The sequence below is a fragment of the Rana temporaria genome, chromosome 2 (genome assembly GCF_905171775.1).
Source record: "Rana temporaria chromosome 2, aRanTem1.1, whole genome shotgun sequence".
In the NCBI taxonomy this organism is placed as follows: Eukaryota; Metazoa; Chordata; class Amphibia; order Anura; family Ranidae; genus Rana; species Rana temporaria.
In genome coordinates this window covers 258959729-258977303 of record NC_053490.1, presented here as the reverse complement: position 1 = coordinate 258977303, position 17575 = coordinate 258959729, and the positions used below count along the sequence as shown (strand labels likewise).

The 17575-nt window shown below is 40.5% G+C and overlaps 1 protein-coding gene across 4 annotated transcripts in view; it reads left to right on the top strand.

Moving 5' to 3' along the window:
• Window positions 1–17575, top strand: part of TRIM37 (tripartite motif containing 37) — a 171627-nt gene that overhangs the window by 121286 nt on the left and 32766 nt on the right. For all 4 annotated transcript variants that reach the window (XM_040336828.1, XM_040336830.1, XM_040336827.1 and 1 more), the window contains exons 17-20: window positions 4056–4147; window positions 6968–7156; window positions 10010–10318; window positions 16941–17078. In XM_040336828.1, coding sequence (XP_040192762.1) covers window positions 4056–4147; window positions 6968–7156; window positions 10010–10318; window positions 16941–17078 — 728 coding nt within the window. The remainder of the gene's footprint in view (window positions 1–4055; window positions 4148–6967; window positions 7157–10009; window positions 10319–16940; window positions 17079–17575) is intronic.

Here is a 17575-nt window from a genome sequence, read left to right as displayed (position 1 = left end):
TGGCCATCACTTCAGCAAGGCGAGTTAGTGAGCTCCAAGCTCTCGCCATTACTGAACCTTTTCTAAGAATATTCTCGGACCGAGTGATCCTTCAGACGGATCCCGCCTTTCTTCCAAAAGTGTCATCAAAATTCCATCGGTCACAGGAAATAGTTTTACCCACCTTTCTTCTAACGCTGGAGAAGAAGCATTTCATACTTTAGATGTGAAAAGGTGTCTGTCTGCAGTTCCTTTCAGTCACCAGAGAATTCAGGAAATCCAATACTCTTTTCATAACATTTTCAGGACCCAGTAAGGGGGATAAAGCATCCAAAAGTACGCTAGGAAGATGGCTTAAACTCGCAATTACAGAAACCTATAAAGCCAAAGGAGTTGTGCCTCCCTCAGGTATTGTTGCACACTCAACAAGATCAACTGCAGTCTCCTGAGCAGATTTGCAAGGCTGCCACCTGGTCCAACTACTCAATGTTCCTAAAACACTATAGGTTGGACCTATTGTCTGCTGCAGATCAAGCCTTTGGCAGAAAGGTACTGCAGGCAGTAGTCCCACCCTAGGGTAAGTTACTTGTTTATCCTCTCCAAGGTTGTCCTGAAAGGCGAGTTGAGAAAGACTTGGTTAGACTTACCGGTGACGGTATTTCTAAGAGGTTTTCAGGACAACCTCCCTAATATGTATGTTAAAGTAATAGTTATAAATCTATCATGGTGTTGTGTTTTTCTGTGCTTTATCTTCAAGAGAGTCGGACCACAATAACTGAGGCCATGGTGGAAGAGGAGGGTTTTATAGAATCGGCATGTGTTTCCTAATGAAGAGACGGAGCTGCGCTCTCTCCAAGGTTGTACTGAAAGGCTCTTAAATACCGTCACCGGTAAGTCTAACTAAGTTTATCGGTGGCGGGGGGGGCACCCCTCTCCCGTGCCCTCCGACGCTTACCAGAGCTGTCGGCAGCGGCGGATGCGATCGGGTCCTCTCTCCTGCTCGGCTGGGATACGAGTGAGGGCAAGATGGCCCCAAAACGTCACTTCCACCCATGCTTCTTAAAGCAATATTTTCTTGTCATTTTTTTCAAATGACAATTTTTTTTTTTTTTTTTGCATTATAGTCTAAATATGAGATCCGAGGTCTTTTTGACCCCAGATCTCATATTTAAGAGGACCTTTCATGCTTTTTCTTATTACAAGGGATGTTTACATTCCTTGTAATAGGAATAAAAGTGATCCCTTTTTTTTTTTGTGTGTAAAAATTAATAAAAAAATAAATAAGAAAGTTAATACTGCTGTTCTCTTAAAACTGCTTTCCTGGACCTACAGTCTTCACAGGAGTTGCCAGTAGTATTAAAAAGATGAGTCTGCCATTAGTTCTCCTATGTTGATCTGAGATAGTGGAAGGAAAAATCCGTATTGCCTTCCTTGGGCAGTAGATTAATATATAGTAAACCTTTTTCATAAAAAAAAAAAAAAATTTTTTTAATTTTATTATTGTTAGGAGCTCAGGAGGAAATTCAGTGATTTCCTAACAAACAAAAAAAAGCCCTCATTTGACACTGTGACATTTTTATAGCTAGCTAATTTTTAGATTTACCTTGTCTGTGATTGGATGACTAAATATTCACTTCACAAAATTAACATTTTCTAGTCCTTAAAGCTGAACTAAATATTTCTATCATTTATGGCCAAAAGAAGCTGTCTGCAGAAGGCATCATATGCTCCACGTGATTTCACCCCCTTTGAATCATTATGCAGAGTGGGGGAACCTTCTTGACAACCCAGACTGATGATCCAGCCCTGGCTTTTGTTCGCCAGTGGGAAGTGGACTTAGGGATTCGGTTTACACCACAGCAGGTAGAAAAAAAAGTCCTCCATGGCGAACCAGTACCAGGAAATGGGGTACAAAATGTTCCCGATGGTATAGAGTTCCTTACATACTTCACAAGATGGATAGGGCTTCTCCTGATGAGTGCTGGCGGTGCAACGAGGAGGGTGGCACGATTTTCCACATCTTTTGGTCCTGCCTCATTCTGGGGTCTTACTGGGAAGAGGTAACAACTACTATAAAAAAACTTGACCTCAGTAAAGCTAAAAATGTAACCCGGCCGCATGTCTCCTACACCTGACAGAGAGACCTATTCGGAAATACAAGAAGACTCTCACAATGCAGCTCCTCAATGCAGCGAGGGCGTGTGTCCCTGCGTTGTGCAGGCAGCCTCAACCACCAACCAGGGTCCTGTGCTATTCCAAAGTCAATTATATTCTTTGAATGGAGGAATTGACAGCTACTCTCCAGAATACGGAAGAACAATTCAGAGACAAGTGGAGGCCCTGGAGATATTTCACATGCACAGATGCGTACCTTCAGGAGGTGGCCCGCTCCAAAGCCCAATTGAATTAATTTGCCAGCAGATCAGAGCAATGTTCTGGGGCTTTTGTTAACTTTGCAGGAGTACGACCCTTCAACCCCACCCCCTTTTATTTTATTCCCTCATCCCCTCCTTTTTTCTTTTTTTTTCTTTTTTTCTCTCTTTCTTGCTTTCTTTCTTTCTTGCTTTCTTTTTTCTTGATTTCTTTTGCTTGTTTTCCTTTGCTACTACTTTTTTGCAGCTTAGTCGTTACGGCTGTTATAAAAATGAGCGTGATCATAGAATTTGTGGTCTTTCAGATTATGTATATCACATGATATTATTAGTCACTTTCTCAATCGATGAAACTACATTGTTTGCTTACAATGGTATATGTTTCTATGGGCCCTTTAGGCCCCTTGGTTTCATTGTTTATTTGTGCTACCTTATAGGCAAAGTAATATTTAAATTGTCAAAAACTATCTCCTAAGTCCTGCTTGTTTCCGGTTATTGGTGTATGCTGATTTGAATATATCCTTGCTTCGAGACTGATGTGACCTGTATTTGAGAAACTTTGCTATGATAACAAATAAAGGAATACAAAAAAAAAAGAAGCTGTCATCTTGTCCTCTGTTTGAATTGCAGTTGCCATGGTGCTGAACATGTGATCAGCTAGAAGACCAGCCATTTGATGGCTTGGCAGTTTGGTTGAGTGCTAACATAAGTACACTAGTAATTACCGTGTTTACAGAAAATAAGACCTAAAATCGCAGCTATAACAGCGGTAAAGCGCTGTTCATATTAGCAGCGCTTTACTGCTAAGGGCCTCCCAGTGTGAAAGTGCCCTAAATGTCAAAAAATCCGTGTTTTTGAAGTCCTTAATTCAGTGACTCTGTGCGGTTTGAGATTGTTCAGATAAAAGATCAGAGGGGGGGATAATAGTCCACTGTTCAGGGCCAGCCTTATATGGTGGATTCAAAGCAATCTTCAAGACATGTGAAAAGAGTACAGGCGCCTCTGAGTGCTAAATGCCATGGCCTGGATAGGAGTGGCATGCAGTCTGGAGAGCGGTTTGCCATTTAGTGCTGCCTATTGTAGCGTATCCATTGATCCTGATCTTGACTGTCTGTCTATGCCTTGCCACCTGTAACCGCTGAAGTCATTCAAGCCTTTCTCGCTGCTTCCTGCTTTTCCTCCTGCAGCTCCTTCATGTTGACATGTAAGATGAGAAGCCTTTCTGAAAGGCTTTTGAGTCGCTGCTAGAAGTGGGTAGCAGGGAGGCTGAAGAGAAGAACTTGAATGACTTCAGTGATTCTGCTGATTTGTGGATACAATACTTCATATTACCCACAGATCAAACGGTCAGTAATAAGATTGTTTTAAAGTTCCTTTATGCCTTGTTAAGATTATGTAAATACTTATAGCGGAACGAAACCCATCAATCTGATTCCCAAATCTGTTATATTCAAGGCATGCTGTGTTTGATAACTGTCACGATTGCTTGTGCTGTCAAGCCATCACGTGCACCATCATGGCAACTGCAGATTAAACAGAGGCTAAGATGGCAGCTTCCTTGGCTCTAAAGGATTGGAGGGTTTAGTTCAACTTTTTAATTGTCCATGATCTAAGCAAAGGTTCACGTTTAGTGAAACTTTTTCGCATTAGAGGGAAGTTTGCATTTTATCTGTCTCCTGTTACTTTGTGTCTGTTCACTGTTAGGTCTGGGGAAAATGATGTGGAGTATGGCAGTAACATGGATTTAGAAGAAGGAGAATTGATGGAAGATGTAGCTGGCGCAGCTGGAGCCTCAGGTACGATTTGAAACAAACAAGGCATGTTGGAAAAAAAAAAATATCTTCGCAAGTAAGGAGTCCCTGTGCCAACGTACACTACAGACCTGTTCCAATTTCAGCTTTTTAAAAGCACCAGCATGTGCCTTTTCATCACCTGAGAGTACAGTACTAATCAATTGGATCCACACAGAGTTGCCACTTCTGCACACTAGCTCCTACAGGGCTTTGTGTTTTTCCTCATTGTATAGTTAGCCGACTATAAATAGGACCTTAGGACATGTATGCCCCTTTTCTGAGCATTTGCTGTACTAAAACTTTAATCAGTAGGCACCCAATTCCATGCTTCCTTTTTGCTTGTTCCTTCTTTTTTTTGTTTGTGTAAAAGCAATCTATTTTCCATAAACATATTCTTAAATATTACTATTTGCAAGTATTTTACATGCGACAAGCTTTAATATTCTAAAATACTTTACCTAAGGATCAGAGATAAAAAAAATTATTTTATTTTTTTTTATGAGTGTGCTTTTTAACAAAACGGGCCAACCCTATTAAAGTAACTAGAAGTGGAAGTCCAGTAATTTCTTAACTATACTTAAACCTGTTCCTACCCCCATTAATTCCTATTCTAACTACCCAGTAAAGGAAGAAGTCTATATTTACCTATGCTGAGGGCGGGTCCAGTCATATGATCAGCTCCCAGCGGTTGGCTTCAGTGTAGAACAGGAACAGCTGACGACCGATGTCCCATAGTAAGCCTATAGCTGATGACGCTGCATAGGCTCTGCAGGCTTTGTCGGCAATCTTGCCTCTTGACTGAAGCTGGAGAGATCATGTGATCAGACAAGGGTGCCCTCAGCATAGGTAGGTATAGACATCTTTCCTTTACAGGGTAGATAGAAATGGCTTAAAATGGGGGTGTGAGCAGGTTTAAGTATAGTTGGGATTTGATTGAGCTTCGGCTACAAGCTGGCCATACACTGATTGAAATTTAGCCGGTTCAGCAGGGATTGGCCAAATTTTAAGCAGAAGGATTGATTCCTCCATCTAGGTTTGTGTGGATGGAGAAATCTATTACTTCTTTTGTTCAGCCTGCTGGCTCAAGGAAAAAACAAATACCCATCTATGGCCCACTTTAGGCTTGTATCTAATGTATGTATACAGTAATGCCCATGGGGTTGACCTGTAACTGGCTTTGAAAATTACAGAATACGTTCTCCTGTGACTTTTCATTTTGACGTCATTGGATCTACTGACATTTTCCAACATATGCGAATATCTCTGACCGTTAAATTATTCAATTCCAACTCTGGGCTAAAAAAAATTTTTATACCGCTCCAGGATAAGGTTTAAATACTCCTCTCCAATTTTTCCCCCCACAGTAATTCCCTTTTGCCAAAATGTGCCCTCAGTCTTCAGAGATGACAGTGGCATCATGGACCCTGTGAGGAGGCTGTTTCCATTGCATCCCACACTGACCGTGTAAAGGATGCAGGCTCCAGGACCATCATCTATATCAGGGATATGCAATTAGCGGACCTCCAGCTGTTGCAGAACTACATATCCCATGAGGCATTGCAAGACTGACAGCCACAAGCATGACACGCAGAGGCATGATGGAACTTGTAGTTTTGCAACAGCTGGAGGTCCGCTAATTGCATATCCCTGATCTATATCATGGGTCTTTAAACTATGGCCCTCCAGTTGTTCAGGCACTACAATTCCCATCATGCCTAGTCATGTCTGTGAATGTCAGAGTTTTGCAATGCCTCATGGGATGTGTAGTTCCGCAACAGCTGGAGGGCCGTAGTTTGAGGATCCCTGATCTATATCCTGGTTTCATTGCATTTTGATTCATTGATCAAGCACAGGAGTCTACAAACTTTACAAACAAGACCACTTTACTGTTATAACTTTAGGGGGGCTGGACTGTGTCCAGTGGGTGGAGGAAAATGTCCTGGTAGGGAGTGAACAATGCCCCATCATTGGTATTAGGGGTAGGAATAGTGCGCCATCATTGGTGTCAATGGGAGATATGTTGCCCCATCGATGGTGGGAGGAATAGTGTCCCATCATTGGTGTCAGTGGGAGGAATGGTGTCCCATCATTGGTGTCGGTGGCACAATCTATGCCCAAGGGATGTGTTAAAAGCATGCAAAGGGCCACATCCACCCCCAGGCAGCAATTTGGAGGCCACTGATATATTTCTGTACTGCATACAGTTGCAAGAAAGCCAGGATCAGAATGATTGTCCCCAAAACTGAAAAATGAAAAGCCATTTTGGAAGACTGCAGTGCCAGCTCCCATATATGTATAGTGTTGGAACTTTACCTAGTATTTTTGTACTCACTAGATTTTTGGGCTGTTTCTTTTGGACTTGAACCAGGTGCTGTTTGCATTCTCTTCTTTCACTATACATCTGAACTGGTGTAGCTTTACACTTAAAGGCTAATGCCACTTTTTTTATTGGACCATGTTACACCCATATTCACGATTGTAACATGGTTCCGAAAAAACTGCCATCCCCAAACTAGAGTACCTCTCCCCGATGACAGCTGTCACTATTGAATTTTGTGTGAACTGTGAATTAATTAACTGCAGATCCCATCTTCCACTGCAGCAGATGAACTTGTAGTGATCAATGGAATGCAAGTGTGGTAAATACTACACTTGTAATCCAACTGATACTTCCTCCAGCTCTGTAACTGACAGTCTGTAACTTAGTATCCATTGATTGTGGTTGCAAGGCTTCGCAGGCTCTTTTGCAAAAAAAAATATAAATGCATTTTTTTTCACCCCTATGTGCTTGTCCTTTAAAATAATTATATTTTCTCTTTTTAGCAAGTCATACATATGGTGGCAGCAGAAACTGCAGGCGATCTGGGAACATAAGTGCTTCCAGCAGCAGTAGTTTATTGGACCTAGACCCTCTTATTCTTATTCATTTACTCGACCTCAAAGACAGAAACAGTGTGGAGAATCTTTGGAGCTTGCAACCTAGACCTCCCGCATCACTTTTTCAGTCCTCAGGTACTTGCATTGTATATATTTTTTTTATTCAGAGGAAAGTAAATATATTGTCTCTTCAAAAATGTTTTATTACAAGCGTAAGAGGTCAGTGTGTTTTTATATAATGTTGTCAGTGTGTGTTGGTGCTACACAATGGTTGTGCTATACTTCTTCTCACAGTGCATATCTTCTGATGTATAAAAAAAAATGCACTTTGTGTGGCTGATATTTTATTTCAACATGTATGGGAGGAAAAGTAATTGCATTCTTGAAATGTAATAAAAGATAAATAAATAAATCGGCAAACAATTCATAAACGTATAGTCCATAATAAAATGACTGTAAACACTTCTGTAATAACTCAACCTACATTTACCAAAAATACTGTGGGTGTAATTTACTAAATCTGGAGCAGCTGTGAATAAATATTCAGCTTCTAACTTCACGTCTTCACGCTTCAATTAAAGTAGAACTCAAGGAACTTGGGTAAGGACGGATTAAAACCCCTGTCAATTTTGGTTTTCCACCTATGTCTAATTGGGGAGATTTTCCTTCACTTCCTATCCCAGAAATAAGTGGAAATCTGTCCAAAATGAGGGAATCCCTGGTTGTCGCCAGAACTAGTGTCCTCATTGGAAGAGTTCTCTATTCCTGTACTGGTGGCAACGCAAAATGTGGGGCTTTCTTTCAATTTCCCGCTCAATGATGAGCGTCAACAGGACAAGTATGATATCCAATCTAATGAAAAAAGAATTTCAGGATACTGTAGGTGTCTGAGTTTGCTCAAAAAAAAATCAAGTAATTTTAGGTAGAAAATGAATTGTTAAGTAAACTAACCCGTCCTATAGTGCTTAGGTGCAGATTAGACCAGGAAGAGCACCTTCTTTGGAGATGGCTCAGGATAGGGAGAAAGTTGCCGTGACATAGAAGATGAGATCCTGCTGCATCTCCACCCTCACATACTTAAATTGAGATGCTTTTTTTTATCGGGGGGGAAAAATGACCGAAGGGGAGGTGCCAAGGGCGAGAGGGAAGAGCAGTGATTTGTACCAATTTAAACCGGATCCCAGAGTAAGTGCAGAAAACTTCTATAATATCCAGTGCTGGCTGTACATTCTCCAAGATACAACAGGGCCTCATTGGCATACATAGATATCCTCTCTTTCCAATCGCCCACCAGCAACCCATGGATCAACTCAGACAATCTGATCAAACAGGCCAAGATTGTGACCTATACTGCATAGACCACGAATCCACAAAACAAAGATTGGGTCAAAACCGAATCTGCATCTTACAGTTGTGAATCTTACAGTTGTGCTCATAAGTTTACATGATTTCTTGCCCATTTTTCAAAGAAAAGGAATAACACAAAACCATTTCTTTCACTCATGGTTAGTGCTTGGCTGAAGCCATTTATTATCAGTTAAAGCGGTTGTAAACCCGCATATGGAATTTTTTTTTTTTTTTTTTTTACACCTGCGAGGCAAAAGACCTAATGAGCTAGTATGCACCGATTTGCCCATTGAGATTCTCTGCATAATCCTTTCCTGTCTTAAATTTGTCTTTTGTGGACGACCAGCTTTCTTGGACATGAATGAGTTTGTGACGTAAAGATGCAATATTCTAGAAATCACAGATTTGGAACGACAAACTTCACTTGCTAGGTCTGGACAGCCTACTGCCGGTGTGTGTTGGTCACTTTAGAACAGCTCACCATCTTGCAAAATCAGTGAAAACTAGAAATTTAGGTTGCCATTTTTAAATAGGATTTGTCAAATAATTAACCACTTTCAGCCCAAAGACATCATATGGTGTTTTTGACTTTGAGAAGAATATCTGAATGATGCCTGCAGCTGCAGCTGTGCACAGAAAGAACAATTATAGCGGCAGTTCAGCTGCTTGATCGTTTTAAATCTCTATGATCAACACGCGGCGGATTCTTTCCCTGGCTTGCCAATCGTATTGGCGAGCCCGGACAAGCGACGCAGGGAGGGGAAGTGTCGCATCCTGCCGCCCTCCAGTGCTTCTCCTGGCCCTCCAGTGCGTCCGCCGCCGGACGTTGATCATAGAGATTTCCGGTGACCGGGCAGGAAAGATTGAGATAAAAAAAAGAACGATCTCTTTATTTCCAGCCGAGTTCTCGGCTTTGTTTACTTCCGCTGCCCGGACTTAACATCATAACATCATGCCCGGGCCTCCGAAGGTCATAGAGATCCACATAACGATGTTATGAAGTCACGTCCGGCCGGCGGAAGTAAACAACGCCGAGACAGCTGGAAATAAAAAGATCGTTTTTTTTTTTTTTTATCTGAATTTTTCCTGCCTGGAGGAGAGATGTGGGATCTTTATAGACCCCACATTTCTCCATTAAGAGGACCTATCATGCACCATTCCTATTATAAGGTATATTTACATTCCTTGTTAAAGGAGAAAAAGTGATCAAAATTTGTATTTATTTTTAAAGAGAGCGTGTAAAAATAAACAAAAGTAAAATTAAACTATAAAAACAAAAATATTTAAAACACCCCCCCTTTCCCCGTGTGCTCGCACACAGAAGTAAATGCACACGCAAGTCGTACCCACATATTTAAAATGGCGTTCAAATCACACATGTGAGGTATCGCCATGTGCGCTAGACCTCCTCCAACAAATTTTCTAGCAAAAAATAATGATTTTTACATGTAAGAGACGAGTGCCAGAATAGGCCCGGTATGGAAGTGGTTAAAGAAATTGGCACAAGGTGCTAGAATAAACACCAATAACTGGGAGGTATCTGAAAGTGTTCTCTGTACTTTTTAAGTTCAATGTTCATTACTGAGTACATCTGTAAAAATGTTAAGTTATGTATTAAAACACATTTTCTTTTCTCTCCAGCGTCCTGTTCCCGCAAGGACAGGGACACGCGTGCACAGCATACTTCTTGGCGAGTCTCTCCTGATTTGAAAATGCTAAAGAGGTACAAGTCCCAGGTGCTTGAGGTGCGCAGCAAACTATCTGCTGTGAAGAGTCAGTTATGTGATGTCAGAAGTAGCAATGCTAGTGAAGGCCAGCTGAACACTGTTGGAGACCTGGACTCGCTGGATTCGCTTGCAACAGGCAGTGGAGAAGGCTGCAGTAAGTTACAAGAGCTGGGAATGGAGTTGCTCCGGAAATCCTCTCTTGCAAGCTGTTATGTGAGAAACAGTAAGTCTAAAAAGCCATTTGAAATGTCGTTTTTCCCCGTAGCGTACATTTCTTTGGGAAAGCTTTTAAATTGTTCACCTTGCTTTGATAGTTAAAAATGAATGTCGAGCCATAAACAATTTTTCGAGTTTTGGATAGAATGAGAAATAATTGGAACTCCTGTCCAGTTTCTGTGACTATTTCTTATCTCTGTTGGAATGATTTCCCTCACTTCCTGTCTTGGTGACAGAGTTTTATTACACAGGAAGTGATGGAAAACCTGCTACAGGGACACTTTCTAGCCTTCCCCTACTGTTAAAAAAGACAGTTACTTTGCAGGGGGACTTAGGGAAAGCGGTAAGTATATATTCTCATGACCGCGTCATAAGGTCTTGCCTTATGACCAGCAATATAGAGTTCATGAAACTGACTTATTTTATTTTAATATTTGTAAAATAAATCTCCTCTTTATAGCAACACTTCTCCACTAGTTAATTATTTTGTCCACCAATGAAACAATGCATAGAAACTGCCATTATGTGAAATATGCAATATCACTGACTCTCCTTCACCTGGGCAAACAGATGCTGCCTTCTGCACGATACCATGTTTTTTAATTCTGGAGTCTCGTAAACATAGCCCAGTGTTTCCAGGTGTTGCATGAGACTCCTTTGTTCAGAGACTAAAAAGGGCCATTGAGTGGTCCACAACGTGTTTGCAGACTACATTTAGTAATTCTCTGTCTCTTGGGAGAGTTACTAAGACCTTTGTCTCTTGGCCTGTTTTGAAGTTCCCTATAGTTTGCAAGCTTTGCCTCATAATTTATAAAATATAATTGCATAGGGTAAAGGTAGTGTTGAGACCCTGGACTGACTTCTTGTCTAAGGTAGTTTTTAGCCTTTCACCCAAACAAGAAACTATGTTCTTCAGTCCCATTGTCAGATGGGGGACCCCGGGGGCTTGTGAATTTCCTGGCTTCCAGATTCAACAAGTTACCTCTGTTTCTGGCCAGGATTAAGGATCCTGTAGCACTGGCATCAGATGCTTTGATAATTCCGAGTTCTCAGTTCAGGCTAATATATGCCTGCCCTCCAGTGCAAATTTGGTTATGCCTAGTCTGCAGGATAGAGCAAGATAAGTGGTGATTCTCATTGCACCAAACTGGTCCAAAAGAACCTGGTCAACAAGCCACACTGGCTGTGTCAAGGCCCTCTATTCCGTCCTGCTTCTCGGTCATTGGCTTTAACAACATGGCTTTTTAAACTAAGGTCCTAAAGGACATTTATGTCTCTAAATCTGTTATTCCTACTGTACTAAAACTTCCTCAAAGAGGAGGCAGTCACAAGGACGGTGACAAAACTTGTCAGGGCGGAGCCTAGTGACGTTATGTTACCTGGAAGTAGTCGCTGGATTACACCGATTGGTGATGCTGACGTCTCTGCAGGGGCATGCATCTGGATGTAATAAAAGTCCTTTTAAGGTTTTGCACTGCTGGTTTTGGTGCACTTATGTGAGTGAGTTGCATATGAACTTTAATAAAGTGCCATTTGTTTGAAACTGTTAAAACACCATGTTGAGCTCTTATTCCCTTTGAGCGGAGGATTCGGACAAAGTATTTTGCTGTGATTTGAGGTGGTGAATGAGACCCCTTAACCACTTAAGGACCGCCTAACGCCGGTATACGTCGGCAGAATGGCACGGCTGGGCACAATCAAGGACCTGTACGTCCTCTTTAAGTGCCCAGCCGTGGGTCGCGCACCTGCGACCCGGTCCGAAGCTCTGTGACCACGGGACCCGCGGACCCGATCACTGCCGGAGTCCCGCGATCGGTCACAGGAGCTGAAGAACGGGAAGAGGTGTGTGTGTGTGTGTGTAAACACACCTTCCCTGTTCTTCACAGTGGCACTGTCATTGATCGCCTTTCTCTATATCAGGGAACAATGACGTCCAGCCCAGCCCCCCCTACAGTTAGAAACACATATGAGGTCACACTTAACCCCTTTAGCGCCCCCTAGTGGTTAACTCCCAAACTACAATTGTAATTTTCACAGTAAACAATGCATTTCTATAGCACTTTTTGCTGTGAAAATGACAATGGTTCCAAAAATGTGTCAAAATTGTCCGATGTGTCAGCCATAATGTCGGTCACCCAAAAAATCGCTGATCGCCGCCATTAGTAGTAAAAAAATCAATATTACTAAAAATGCAATAAAACTATCCCCCATTTTGTAAACGCTATAAATTTTTCGCAAACCAATCGATAAACGCTTTTTGTGATTTTTTTTTTTTTTTTCACAAAAATAGGTAGAAGAATACGTATCTGCCTAAACTGAGGGAAAAAAACTTTATATATATATATATATAATATTTTTTTTTTTTTTTTTTTGGGGGGATATTTATTATAGCAAAAAGTAAAAAATATTGAATTTTTTGTTTCAAAATTTACATTATTACCAAAAATATTATATATTTTTCAAACCCATTCCAATTTTCTTACCCTCCTAAATTATTTTACTCTTTGCAGTCATTACTTGTGAAATTTCTGTGGGCAGATAAAAGACCACCTATTAATCTCCAAATACTTACCACTCCAAAACAAAATTGGGGGAATTGGGTTTCTCAATTTTAAATAATTATTATTTTGCATCTCATCTCACGAGAATTTTCTAATTGGCATTGAATGCAGCTAATAAAGATTGGGTAAATTTAGAGAATGACTTAAGTGCTCTATCGGTGAAATTCTCTCCTTGGATACCATATGATTCATGCCCTAATATTCTAAAACACCCACTAATTGGTGCAACCCTTAAAGTTTTTCACCAAGTAATTAAATTAAAGTTATGTCAAGAATATGTGAGGCCTTTCACAGAATACCACCTTCAAAAAGACTTCAAGTGAGCCCTGACAATTTTGATGTAGATAAAGAGCACATCAACACATTAACAATCATTGGAATGAAAAATCCACCATTCGCACATGGGTTTAGCATACTTAAACCCCAACAGTTAATTTCTTTTGCTCCATTTTGGTCTGTTAAATGTAATTTCTCTAATTCCTCCTATTAAAATCCGTATTATAGGAATCAGGGCTGTGGAGTCGGTAGATAAATGTTCCGACTCCTCAGTTTTATGTACTTCCGACTCCGACTCCTCTGTATTAATATGCAAATGTATTTTATACATTCCTTGAGGGAAAGAAACGCAACCTACCACAGGACTACTGGCTGGGAAGCCAACAGTCTACTGTATTGCACAGTTTAAGCAAAAGACAAACACAATGAAAACAAAGTTTTATAAAAAAAAAAATATTAATCAAGTGGCTGGATAGTAGCAGCAGGCATAAACATCAGGAACAGGATCTTTACCAGTTCAAAAATACAAACCACATTATTTGGTTGTTTTAGAACAAAAACAAAGCTTATCTATAATGAACCAAAAACAAAATCTGTAAAACCTAGAAATGGTTTATATTAATCTTGAAATGTAGTTATAGGCTTAGCAAATGCAAATCAATTCAATGTAGAGTTCTAAGGAAGAGAATTGCCTCTGCCAGATCCTCTTTCATAGAGGCTCTTAAGTCAGACTTTATTATTTTTAGGGCTGAAAATAATCTTAGAGAGGTAGTTGGGCTGATGCTTTCTCCTTTGTGTGCTTATCTGCTGCTGAAGATAGGGCAGTGGGAGGATCCAGGAAGGGGCATTTATTCTAAAACATGATTTTCCTAGGAGAATCCCATAGTCATGTTTAAAGTTTAAGCTAACAATCGGAGTTTACAAGTTTTTATAGCCTTAGCTAAATGACAGCAGTTTTTCCAATGGTTTACAGCTTCAGTCTTGAACTATTGGCCCTCCATTCCCTTCACTTATACAAGTGTCTCACTCTCTAGTCCTGCAAAAAACATATTTATTTAATCGCTTATCAGTGAGAGGCTAGGTTACACATGGACGCTGCGTTCCCTGTAAAAGCAGAACACAACACTATGGAAAGTATAAGTATTGCAGCTCCTAATTGTGCGTTGCGTGCCATATAGTGTAGCACATGAAAAGCATGCTTCTTCACGGTCACTTAACATGTTCGTTTTGCGGTTACGTGAGGCACTGCATGCATTGGTCTTTATTCTTACAGTAGAGAAGTCATTAATTATAACTTTTTGTGAATTGGGACATTTAAACTTGCTTTTTTTTTTTTTATTCCAATCTAAATTTAGTAGGAGTCGGAGTCGGTGCATTGTTTGCCGACTCCGACTCCAGGTACCCACCCGACTCCTCGACTCCGACTCCACAGCCCTGATAGGAATAACGTGATATATATATATATATATATATATATATATATATATATATATATATATATATATATATATACCGAAACAACTAATCGATTTATCGACTATGAAATTAATCGATTACAATTTTCATAATCGATTAATCGGGCAGTAACATATGGGGTTAAAACAACTAAAATTGTCCCTTTTTATAGTACAAAAAATGTTTTCTCTGGCATCTGTAGACAATAAGAGACCTTTAATGCGATTTATTTGTGCGCTGTGTGTGAGATTCAAGGCTTTGGTCACATTATTCCTTGCCCCTCCTTCAGGGTATGAAACCAACTTGCTCTGGGATAATCAATTTATGTAGTAAGGGTCTTAGGTGAAGACCCAGGATTTTTGACAAGAACTTAAAGGGGTTGTAAAGGTTCGTTTTTTATTTTCTAAATAGGTTACTTTAAACTAGTGCATTGTTGGTTTACTTACCCTTTCCTTCCATTTTTCCTTCTAAATGTTTTTTTTCTTTGTTTTCTTTGTCTGAATTTCTCACTTCCTGTTCCTCCTCAGTAAGGTGTTCAGGAAGCTGTTCTGGCTGACTAACCACCACTCGGATGATGGTGGAAAGCTTACTGAGGAGAAACAGGAAGTGAGAAATTCAAACAAAGAAAAAAACATTTAGAAGGGAAATCGAAACAAAAGGTAAGTGAATCAACAATGCACTAGCTTAAAGCGGGAGTTCACCCATAAAACAATTTTTTCAAACAATCCCCTTAGATGGATGCTCATTTTGTCTAGGGGAATCGGCTAGTTGTTTTAAAATATGACCTGTACTTACCGTTTTCGAGATGCATCTTCTCCGTCGCTTCCGGGTATGGGTCTTCGGGAGCGGGCGTTCCTTCTTGATTGATAGTCTTCCGAGAGGCTTCCGACGGTCGCATCCATCGCGTCACTAGTAGCCGAAAGAAGCCGAACGTCGGTGCGGCTCTATCCTGCGCACCGACGTTCGGCTTCTTTCGGAAAATCGTGACGCGATGGATGCGACCGTCGGAAGCCTCTCGGAAGACTGTCAATCAAAATGGGAACGCCCAGTCCCGCAGCCCATACCCGGAAGCGGCGGAGAAGATGCATCTCGTAAACGGTAAGTACAGCTCATATTTTAAAACAACTAGCCGATTCCCCTAGACAAAATGATCATGAAGCTAAGGGAAAAAAGTGTTATGTACGGGTGAACCCCCGCTTTAAAGGAACCTATTTAGCAAATAAAAGACGAACCTTTACAACCCCCTATAAGATCAATATTTAGTAACGAGATTGGTCGATAATTGGACCAATCTAATACATCTTTGGTTTGGGTAAAACTGTTACATAAACCATTAGAAAAATTTCAGGGATTGCCTGTGTGGAGTCAAAATACTAGCAAATGTTTTATAATAAGCTGTGAAACCATCAGGACCAGGGATTTGTCCAGATTTAAGCATCTCATCTTCTGTAATCTGTTTCTCTAGGTGTTCTATGTCAAAATATTGGGAATTTGGGAATTCCACTATTAGTCAGGTAGCCTGTAGAATCTTTGGTCTTACTCCCTGCAAGTCAGCTGGTTTATGAGGTTTTGGTAAATTTTAGAGGTCTGAATATTATGTATGAAAACCTGTTTTTGTCTGAAAGACTCTGTTTTTAGCCTTGTAATACATTCTCTAGAGTTAAGCTGGCCATACTCAGATTGAACTTTGGCCACTTCAGCAGGGTCTGGCAGAATGTTGTTCATTGAGAGCAGTCCATGCTCATTAGAAGTCGATCATTTGATCAGTTTCTGTCGAAGAGTCATGTAAAAAAAAAAAAGGCTCAATCAAGGACTGCTGTCTACTGCCTGAACAGAAAACAAAAAAAAGTTAATCCCCAGCATTAGTACATGGTGTGCAAGATCAGGTGACTTATGGTCTAGTCATCAGACTTCACAGTTACTACAGTATAAAACAAGTGAGCATTTTGTTTCTTGCAATAATTGGTTCCCTTAAAATATGTAAATTCTTTGATGTTTTATCATAAACAAGCCTGGCTAGATGATGTAAATATGGATTTAACTAAATATTGCAAACTAGCAAAAGAGCCCCGAGTATGTAATACCAAACCCTGCCACCATGAATAAAATATGATGGGTGTTATCCTTTAGGATGCATCCTCCTATTCATCCTGTTGACTGTTCAAGTAAGCATTGTATTTTTGTAGAATCTGTTTATTTTAGGGTTTTTCGTCAATAGGACAAAGTGCTAAAGAGACCTTATAGGAGAAACCTTATAGGAGAAACCTTAAAGGAGAAACATTACCAAATATCTGAGTTTTTAATTCATCTTTAAATAACACTGTGATTTGTTTTTAGGTACCAGTAAGAAATGTAACTCGCCCAAGCATTCTAGATCCAGTGAAAGAGCAGGGAGTCTGTCTCTGAGGAGAGCAGTTGACTGTGGAGGAGATGGTGGTCACCGTGTGAAAGGAGAAGGTCAAGTCCCTTCTGAAGGTAATATACACAGTTCACATAATTGGCTTTCTTACGTCCCTTCCTTTAACAACATTTTTGTATTTCAACTGGGCAATCCTTGTTTTTACTCTAGAGAGGAAGACCTTTGGCAAGATGTTTTAAGTTCTTCCTCTCCATTAGAAGATCGTACATCTTCACCCACTGTAAATGTGCATTTTGTACCATGATCTTTTGTCGGAGAGCTCTTTTGGAGCCACGATCTTTAATTTGAATAAATCCCCAACAGTGTCACCAGCAAAGCACCCCCACACCATCACACCTCCTCCTCCATGCTTCACAGTGGGAACCAGGCATGTAGAGTCCATCCGTTCACCTTTTCTGCGTCACACAAAGACACGGGGGTTGGAACCAAAGATCTCAAGTTTGGACTCATCAGACCAAAGCACAGATTTCCACTGGTCTAATGTCCATTCCTTGTGTTCTTTAGCCCAAACAAGTCTCTTCTGCTTGTTGCCTTTCTTTAGCAGTGGTTTCCT